The sequence below is a fragment of the Pteropus alecto genome, unplaced genomic scaffold (assembly GCF_000325575.1).
Source record: "Pteropus alecto unplaced genomic scaffold, ASM32557v1 scaffold125, whole genome shotgun sequence".
Lineage (NCBI taxonomy): Eukaryota > Metazoa > Chordata > Mammalia > Chiroptera > Pteropodidae > Pteropus > Pteropus alecto.
The window spans coordinates 8,628,445-8,638,503 of NW_006436888.1; the positions used below are offsets into that span (position 1 = coordinate 8,628,445).

The following is a 10,059-nucleotide window of genomic DNA, read 5'->3' on the forward strand; positions in this document are numbered from 1 at the left end:
CCAATTGAGATTAATTATGAGCCTTTGTTAGCCGGCCGGCGACTGACTCTCTACCACGCAGGGCTAGAGGAGATCAGCCCTGAGCTTTCAGAGCAGGCAGCTGATAAAGCTCAAGACCATATCCTGGTGGTCTCCTGAACAGGCCAGCAGATTACAGAAGTGGAAGTTGGCTTTTAGCATATCTTTGCCCGGAACAACACCCTTAATTAACAAGTAAATGGATTACAGAAGCAGACATTGGCCATCTACATATGTTATACAATACACTTCCTAAACCACACCCAAACAAGTAGGACAACTTCTGATATCTAAAGATATTTCTTCCCTGTAGCTGACTTAGCTCGTTTGCTCACATGAAAATTTTCCACCCTTAACAAGGCACAGTTTTTGTTTTGGTTTTTTTTTTGAAATTAATTATTTTTTATTATGGCAACATTGGTTAACGAAATCCAGTAGGTTTCAAGTGTACAGTTCAACAGTAAGGCGTGTATATATTGCGTTTTGTGTTCGACTTTTGCGATGAGAACTTTTAAGGTCTCCTCTTAGCAGCTTTCAACTATATGATACGATATTGTTAACTGCAGTCGCCAGGCAGCACCTTTCATCCCAGGGACACACTCCTTTTCTAACTGGAAGCCCGAAAACCCCCTCGACCCAGCCCGCCCCTCCCCCACCGCTGGCAGCTACCAGTCTGTTCTCTGCATCTTTGATTTCCGTTTTTGTTTTAGATTCCATACCTATGCGCGATCGTACAGTATTTGTATTTCACTCAGGATCACGCCCTCAGGTGCGTCCACTCTTGTCGCGGGTGGCAGGGTTTCCCTCCTGGTCACGGCTAACAGTCCGTGGTCTGGACGCAGCCCCTCTTTACCGAGTCCTCGTTGCTGGACGCGCAGGCTGTTGCGCATCTTGACTACCACAGACAATGCCACGGGGAACGTTGAGTACGGACATCTCTTCTAGAGGGCGACTCCATCTCCTTCAGATAAGTACCCAGAAGTGAGACCGTGGATCACCACGGCAGCTCCGTCTGCAGTGTTTGAGGAAGCTCCACTTTCCAGAGCGGCTGGGTGCGCCCGTTTCCTTCCCGCCAGCGGTGCACAAGGGCTCCCTTTTCTCTGCGTCCTCGTCGTTTGCTCTATAGATGATACATTGTGGCAGGTGTGAGGCGATATCTCATTGAGTCCTTTTTTTTATTTTTTACACCTACAGCACCCGGTCTTCCTAGGTGGTCTCCCATCCAAGTACTAACCAGGCCCGACCCTGCTTAGCTTCCGAGATCAGATGAGATCAGGCGCGTTCAGGGTGGCGTGGCCGTGGACTCATTGGGTTTTGATTTGCATTTCCCTGACGATTAGTGATGGGGTTAGGGTTAGGTTAGGGTTAGGGTTAGGGTTAGGGTACTTGTTGGTCATTTATATGTCTTCTTTGGAAAAAGGTCTATTAGTTTCTCTGCCCATCTTTAAATTGGATTGATTTTTTTTTTGGTTTCGTTTTGCTTTGAGTTTTATGACTTCTTTATATATTTTGGATATTAACCCCTTACCAATATCTGATTTGTAAATATTTTCTCCCGTTCCATAGGTTGTCTTTTTCATTTTGCTGATGGTTCCTTTTGCTTTGCAGAAGCTTTTTAGCTTGATATAGTCCCACTTGTTTATTTTTGCTTCTTAGTGTCAAATCCAAAAACAACAACAAAAAAATCATCGCCAAGACCGATGGCAAGGAGCTTACTGCCTATGTTTTCTTCTAGGAGCTTTTTGGTGCTAGGTCTTAGGTTCAAGTCTTTAATCCATTTTGAGTTGATTTGAAATATTCTTAAATGAACATTCAAGAAGCCAACTGAAGCTTCTTTCTTGTGCTCGGGTGGTTCCCATGGCTGCTGCTGCCCCTGAGCCAGTGATGCAGGGTGAGAAGCCAGGTGGCCCAAACAGGCTGTGATTTTTCCTAGCCAGATCTTCCAGAATGAAGGGGCAACCTTGGGCATGAGTGACAGATACAGACAGCTTTCAGTCACCCTGGGATGCAGGTGTTCATTTTCTGAGAAAATAGCATCTCCTGGCTCATGCTTGGAGTCGGCTAGCTAACGACTTAGAAAGCAGTACAGATCACACTACAGGTGGCACTTGCCTTGCTGGCTGTGTGCCAGGCTTACCCGTTGGGTTGGTTATCTGCATTGTCTCGTGCGATCCAGTTCCTCCCTTGCAGTCGGGTAGGAAGTTCTGTTAGGCTTCTTTTACAGACACGGGAAGTGGAGGCGTGACAGTTTTGGCAGCTTGCCCGGGTCACCCAGCTAGTAAGAGGGAAGCCAGGACCAACCTCAGTCTAACTGCCTCCGAGCTGCCAAATGGAGCCATTGGGCACTGCCAGGCGGAGGGTGGCGGAGCTCCATGGCCCAAGGTGGAGGGCGCCATCTCGGGGACACGTTGGCAGGCTGGGTGGCCCGCAGCTGGGTGCTGGGCATGCTGGAACCGTGGCCTGTCATTGCCTGTCAACTCTCTCTGGGCCTGAGGCTTCTGTGGACAGATTTCATCAGCCAGATGATTGTCTGGGAAAGTTCCAGGCCCCGTGGGGGCGGGGCACAGTGGGCAGCACCACAGTGGGGGCACCATGCTGGCTTGTTGGGGTTCCAGGGGCTTTCCCTCCACTGGCTGCCCACGCGAGGGCATGGTTTTTCCTCTTTGGGGAAATGCGGTGGCGTTTTAGTTCTTGACCCTGGGGAGCTCCTGGCCCTCAGTCCCAGGGACTTGGCTTCCTCTGGTGCCAGCAGGGAGCTCGCCAGGGGCATGTGGTGAGTGAGCTGGCAGATGTGTGCTGACAGGTCTCCGGGCTGTGATGCATTTCTGATCCTCAGGACTGAAGGTGGTGCTCTCAGAGATTTGTCCATTTTCCAAGTGGCCTCAACCTGTGTCCTCGTGCTCATTCAGCTCTGCCAGCTGTTTGGGGACCTGGGAACCAGGAGGGACAGGCATGTCAGGAGCCCCCATAACCATGCCAACACCTTGCTTCCTTTGCCAGAAATCCCCACCACCCCAGGCTCCAGGGGTAGGTCCCCCTCTCTGCCCTCCTCTCTCCCGAGGAAACAGCCCCCAGCCCCTTGTCTGGCCTGTCAGTGAGCACCCCACCCTGACTAAACACATGGAAGTTCTTTCTTCTCTGAGAGCCGTTGGATCCTCTGGAGGACCTCGTCCTCTCCCGGGGTTGTCACTGTTCCGAGCGCCGTCCTGTCCAGAGGCCTCATCCTGCCGCTTCTCTCCCCTCTGCCTAGGATCATGCGGCCAGACGATGCCAACATGGCCGGCAGTGTCCACGGAGGGACAATCCTGAAGATGATCGAGGAGGCGGGGGCCATCATCAGCACTCGGCACTGCAATAGCCAGAGTTCGGTAAGTGTCTGGGGCCACTCACCAGCCTGGAAGCGTCCGGCCCGTAGCCTGGTGTCCCGCTGTGCTCAGGGCTGCCCCACTGTTGGGTCAGGAAGGAGTTTGGGAGGAGGAGCCATCCCCTGGGCTCTAGGGCCTTCCGGAAGCTCCACAGCTCTGTTTGTGACCCCTGGGAATGGCGTTTGGTGTAGTGCTCAGCCAGGAAGGGTGGGGACTAAGCTGATAGCCTGCCAACAGCTGCCTCTTAACACTTCCCCTCCTGTCTGGAAGAGGCTTGGTTTCTGGAATCTTCCTGAAGTCCAGCCCTTACAGAGCCATGCCTGCATGGGCAGCAGACTGCCCCGGGCCCAGTCCCTCCCCTGCCCTACCCCTGGGTGGCAGTGGGCAGGTGCTGGTGCTGTGGCCCGTGGGGCCTCACAGACCCACATAGGCGTCCAGATGCCGAGGACAAGGGCAGGGCTTTCTGGGTTTAGGATGTCCAGGCAGCCATGGGGCGTGGCTCGTCATCTCCTGCCACGCCCACGGCCCCGAGGGTCCTGACATTTTCTCTGCGGGCCAGCCAGCATGAGAGAAGCCACCCTCGGGTGCTAGGGGAGGGGTCTGCCTTGTGCCACAGTTGCTAACTTGGGCCTAGCAGGACGTCTGTGGCCTCTGTGTGCCTGAGGCTTCTGCTAGCACCTGTTGTGCTGAGAGAGAGCGGTGTGTGTGCGCGTGCGCTCGCGCACACATGGGTGGACGTGGGCGTGGGGACCTCGGCTCAGAGAGGAATGGAAGTGGCCTGGGCCGGAAGGGGATGTGGAAGAGGGCCGCCCTGCCGCCCTCTGGGAGTTTGGTTTGATCCCAAGCCCAGCCGCGTCCAGTGCACCCTCTGGTGGCCATGGAGAGGATGTGCTTGGGCCTGAGGAGTGGGATGGAGGCCAAGTGCCTTGGTAGACTCTCTGAGGGACAGTGAGGGTCCCAGGCGGGCCTGGCAGGAGAGGCTGGACCTCTGGAGAAAAGCCCCAGGACGGGGGAGCGTGAGAGGGGGCGTTGGGAGCCAGCGGGAGACCATGCTGTAAGTCGCTGCAAGTTCTCACGCCACCCTAAGAGGCAGAGGGTGGTTTTACTATCCCCACTGCACAGATGGGGAAACCGAAGCACAGAGAGGTTGAACACTGGCCTGAAGCCACACGGGGAGGCAGGTGGTTGGTCTGGGTTGTAAATCCAGGCCTCGAACCCGTGCTGCGAGCCCCGGCTCCACCTCACTTCTCTGGGGGTACGAGGGGAACATGTTGGCTTGGCGATGCCTCTGGGCTGGTGGTGCAGGATAGTAATATGCACGTTCCAGGTCCAGGAGGGGCTTGTGGGCCCGAGGCAGCTCCTCCGAGGCAGGTGACTGGCTGCTGGCCTGGGGGCTGATGATTACCTTCAAGGGGCTTTGCTGGGGCTCTGGGCAGGGCAGGGGACACCCCCATGCACCCTCCCCTGGTGGTCTCACCCTGTCTGTGGTTTAGCACCATGATGTGGCCCCAAGTTCCAACTCCACCTGGACGCTAATTCGCCCCTTGACCTTGATGGGCCCAGAAAGACACTCCAGGCCTGCCCCCAGGCTGCCACCGCTGTGCTCTCTCTCTGCTTAGTTAAATGGCCTCTGTGGCCTCCAGTTACTCAGGCTCAAACCCAGAGCCTTTGTTGACCCTGTTCTTCCTCTCAACGCTGTGGACACTGGTGTCCAGTCCTGTTGGCTCCTTCTGCTGCGTATTTCCAGATCTGAGCGCTGCTGCCCAGGTGCGCTGCTGCCCAGGTACGCCGCCACCCAGTTCCAGCCACTGCCACATCTTGGCTGAATTACCAACAGCCTCGCAAGCGGTCTCCCTGCTTTGTCCCAGCCCGCCCCGTCTGTTCTCTAGCTTCAGCCGGAGAGACCCTTCAGCTATGAATGCCACTGAGACTGGCTGCCGTCTCACACAGGGTAGAAGCCTGAATACACGCAGGTCCCTGGCCCTGTCCCACCCTCCGCGCCCCTGCCCGGCTCCCAGTCCTCATCTACTCCTTGACACTCCCTTGGGCCGCACCGGCTCTCCTGCCCCAGGTCCTTCGCACTGGCTCGTCCCTCTGCCGGAGCTGCCCTTCACCAGACACCCGCACGGCCGCCCCCGCCTCCTTCTAGCCTGTGCGTGAACACGCCCTCTGCTCACGCCTTTCTGGTGCCCGGCTCCCCACTGCCGCCAGCTGTGGCTTCCCACAGCGCTGTCGCCCCTGCTGTGCACTTTGCTCATCTGTCTTTGGGCCCCGTGAGGGCAGGGACTTCTGCCCATTGACTCCCCACCGGGTGCTCAGCATCGGACTGTGAGCCACCTGCGGTCGCCGGAAGTTTGTGTCTGCAGTAGCCACCCGTGGGGTGCTTTTGATGGGCCAGGCACACGCCGAGTGCCCGGCCTTCCTTTCTGGGGGTGTCTCCCCAACAGTCTTGTTATCCCCACTCTGTAGGGCAGGAAATGGAGGCTTAGGAGTTAGGTAGCTTTCAAAGGCTGTGCAGGGCTGTGTCCTCTAAGTGGCGTGAGCCGAGGGTGGCCTGGGTGGGCACGGCGCCGGCGCACACACAGGATACAATCAGCACGAGCTGTTTCTGGACTCGTCCAGTTCGGTCACTTGCCTGCTGCCCACCCCTGTCCTCTCTGTACGTGACGTCTGGCAGCCGCCATTCAGTGTCTGTATTTTACAAGGAGACAGACATGGAGTGGAGGAGTCGCTGCCTCGGGTAGCGAGCTCGTCAGCGGAAGAGCTAGGATTCGAGCCCAGGACCCAGCACTGTCCTTTCTGGCTCTGCTTCTGAGGCTCTGGTCCTGGTTCGAAGCCCTGTGGCCACTCAGGAGCCCAGACCGTGCGGTTTGCCAGGGCACCTTCACCTAACGGGCAGCGCGGTGACGGCCACCTTTGGGAGCATGGCGGAGGGCGCTTCTTAGGGTAGATGGTGATCCAGACGCTGGCGGCTGTCCCCCAGGGTGGGGCTGCCCCTCCCGCCTTGAGCCCCGGATGCAGAGTTACAGGGCACGTGACGCACAGGAGCCAGAGTCGCTGGCAGCTCGGAGAGCCTCACAGCAAGTGCAAATGCAGGCTCGCCCCGCCTCCTCGCACCCCATAGATGAAGCGTTTTTACAAATTGAAGGCAAGGCCCGCCGCCAGCAGTTAGAGTATGACTCGCTCGGTTGGAACTGAACCCCCAGTGTCTGACGTGTACCTGCACCCGTCAGTCCATACTTTGAATTTTTGGATCGTACTGGTCTCTGGAACGCATGGGGCAGGCCTGGTGCCCTGCTAGGTCCTGGGAGACAGCAGCTCACAGTCAAGTTAGAGCCACCCTGGGTCCCGGGCCTGTGTCCTCACCTCAGCCGGACGTCAAGTCACCAGCAGCCCAGCCAGCTCTCAGAACAGCAAACACTCTGTCACAGGGTCACGTAATCACGAAACGAGAGCGTGGTGAGACTGTCTGCCCAGTAAACAGTGTTCTCTCCTGTAGTATTTTAAGCTGGGAGAGGACCAAGCTTAATGTTTATAAGTGGCCTTCTCCCCTGGAAGAGCAGGCACCAGGCTGTCCCCAGGTGTCTCTGTGCTTGGCCTGAAGGCTCTGGACAGGTCCGTGTTAAGAGCGTCCCTTGGGACAGCACTGAGAGGTTTCTATGTCCTCTGCCTCACGTCATTCCACCCGCGTTCAGGTTACAGAGGGAACACAAATGCCCTTTGCCAGAAATTCATGCAGCTCTGAAGTGTGCAGACTAAAAAGTGAGCCAGCCTGTTCCTGTGTCTCGTGGACGCCTCCCAGAGGGGCCTGGCCTGGCCCTGCTGACCTCCTGCCTGTGCCGTTCGCTGCTCGTCCTAGCACACAGCCCGGCCTCCAGTTCCCTCTGCAGGGTCTGCCTTGCCCTCCCTCTGCATGGGGTGCCCACACCCCCACACCTGTCACTTGACGCTTTGTCATTCAGGTCTCGGCTCCAATGCACCTTCCCTAGAGAGTCCACCCAGCCCCCTCATCTGAAGCTGTCCCCTACCAACACACGCCCTCTTTAGAGACCCACCACCGTGTGGCATTGCCCGGCGTAGGTCCTGATCGTCCGTTCCCCTGCCAGAGCCCAGGCTGGGCTCAGCACCTGGCTGCGTGAGTGCTGCGGGCAAAGGCTGCCTTCACAGCTGTGCACGGCTCGGGTCCTTCCAAGCCTCGGATGTGCAGGGGAGCGAGACATGGGCCACGTCCCCTGTAAAAGCATTAACGCGCGTGTCTGTGTTGTCTGCGTGCGGGCACACACACCACCACTCCCATGAAGACGGCAGTTCCGTGCGGCGTGGGTCCTGTAACAGCGCTCGGCCATTTCCCACCCCTCCACCGCGCTGCGTTTCCAGCGTTCTGCCAGTGGGTGGTGCTGTAGCCACACGAGTTTACTTAAAGCTGAGACACAGTCCCTGTGTTGTTTTCACATCAGGGTGTGTGTGTGTTGGGGCGAGGGGGACAAGCACACAGCACACGCCCTCACTGCCTGCCTTCTGAGACCTGACTTAGGGACGTCGACAGGAGAAGGAGCAGGAGCTATCCCAGAGCCTTGGTCTGCATGCCCAAGAATCACCTGGGGGGTGCAAACAGGGGTCCCTTACTGTTCCTCCACAGAGGCAGGTCATACAAGCTTGGGGTGGGCCAGGGGATTTGCACGTTTGCCAGGTACCAGGTGAGTTTTCGGGCGGGTGGGGGAGCTGCGTGTTGGTGTCATGGTGGCAGCAGGTGGCTGATGGCATGGCTCGGACGACAGTGGCCGGCAAGCCAGACTCTCCAGCCCTTGCAAAAGGGCTGCCGTGAGGGTTAACTGGGAAAGTGAATGCCGGGGCCGGCAAGGGGCTGACGGGCTCTCGAACTTGAACCCCGTCTCCTGGTCCTCGCTCCCTGCCTAGTCTTCGGGGCACGTCTCAGACGCGCACGTCCAACGCCCCGAAGAGATGATTGCTTTCGGGTAAGGTCATAAAAGCGTTACGTGCTCTGTTTGGCGGTGGAGAGCCAGTCTCCACTCGGGCACCAGGTGTCTCTCTCGTTAGCGCAGACGCACAGTGGACGCTGGTGCCGCAGGCGCCTCAGCCGCGTCGGGCGTTGCTGTCCTGTCACGTACTCTGGGGACACGTCACAGTGTCTGTCCCTTCCACCCAGGAAACAGTTCCCAGTACTGAGGACGGTGTAAGTGGGAGGTTGCCCATTGCAGAGTTATTCAGAATAAAAATGGGGGTTGACCTAAATCTCTACCGACAGAAGAATATTCGCTTCTATTTGGCCATTAACGCTGTTCGGAAATGGCGTGCTGGGAGGAGGCCGTCGTGGGAAATGCCGTGAAAGGCGTGAGGAAGTCCTTCACATTCTGGCCGGGGATGCGCGCCCCAGAGGGCTGTCGGGACCCCCCCGGTCGAACCCCAGTGTCGGAACCCCAGTGCCGGACACTCCCTGGCTCTGTCCCTCCACTACCGAGGGCGTCCTGGGTGGCGGGGACAAATGGCCAGAGGCAGACCTGAGACCCTTTCGTTCCTGTTGAATTTTGAGTCGTAAGGATAGATTGCTGTGTTGAAGGATAAATGAAATTTAAATGACAGAACAGCGATCGCTCAGGGCTCGTCATAACATGGCAGGTTAGTTTTCCTCCTGTCAGGTGAACAAAGCAGACCGTGGAAGAGTAAATTTAGCTTTCGTACAACTATGTAAGACTAAAACGGCAAAACAGAGATCAAGGCAGAGGAACAAATGAACCAGTAAAACCCCCATTTTTAGGGGGGAAAGCCTGAGAAGGAAGATCTCGAAATAGAAACAGTGCTGATCTTTGGATGGGAGGGGCGTTTTTCCTCCTTCCTCTACTTTTCTGTGTTTCCTGTGTTTTCCGTAACGTGTATGTGTGTCTCCTTTCACTTTTCATTATCCAAGTACTGCGTGTCTTTTGTAGAAACATTAGATCGAAGGAAAAAGCTGCTTCTGATCTCTCTCTGCCCAGCAGGGCTCCAGGGCGCGTATGGACACCTCCTGTGGCTTTGCACTTAGGACTGTGTGGTGTCAACGCGTCCCATCTCTTTCACAGTGGAGAAAAACCACGACAGTTCTGGGGGTGCATCTCCGGGGCGGGGGCCCCGCAGGCCGGGCTGACCTACACCCCTGTCTCTGCAGGAGCGCTGTGTGGCCGTCCTGGCCCGGGTGGAGCGCACCGACTTCCTGTCGCCCGTGTGCATCGGCGAGGTGGCGCACGTCAGCGCCGAGATCACCTACACGTCCAAGCACTCCGTGGAGGTCCAGGTCAACGTGATGTCCGAGAACATTGTCACAGGTACCCGTGCCAGTCGCCGGCTGACGCGTGATGGGCAGGTCCGAACACTGCCTGCCACGGCCTCCCGTCCTTCCCACCTCCGCCCTCACGCTGCGGGCGGGAACGGGGCGCAGGCCGGCTGAGCAGCCAGCCGAGGCCGTGTGCCCAGAGCAGGGCTTTGGCCTGGCCTTCGGGCTCTGGCCCTGAGTGTGCAGTTGCTGCCTGCCCTGCCTGCCGCCAGCTCGTGCCAGGCAGAGGGCGGGAGCAGCTGGGGGTCACAGGCGCCCTCTGGCCCCTCTGTTGCCTCTCCCCACCTGCCTCGCCCTACCTGCACCGCCCTACCTGCACCGTGGGGCTGCCCCGCCCTGCCCCCTGCC

General features: G+C 57.6%; 1 protein-coding gene and 1 non-coding gene across 2 annotated transcripts in view; one reads left to right on the top strand and one right to left on the bottom strand.

Moving 5' to 3' along the window:
* Positions 1 to 10,059, top strand: part of ACOT7 (acyl-CoA thioesterase 7) — a 91,891-nt gene that overhangs the window by 28,820 nt on the left and 53,012 nt on the right. Inside the window, exons 2-3 of the mRNA XM_025048535.1 lie at positions 3,140 to 3,386; positions 9,547 to 9,703. Of these exons, the coding sequence (XP_024904303.1) occupies positions 3,140 to 3,386; positions 9,547 to 9,703 (404 nt within the window). The remainder of the gene's footprint in view (positions 1 to 3,139; positions 3,387 to 9,546; positions 9,704 to 10,059) is intronic.
* Positions 1,204 to 1,322, bottom strand: LOC112481818. Its single transcript, XR_003047053.1, has one exon. It is a non-coding gene; the product is annotated as a 5S ribosomal RNA (ribosomal RNA).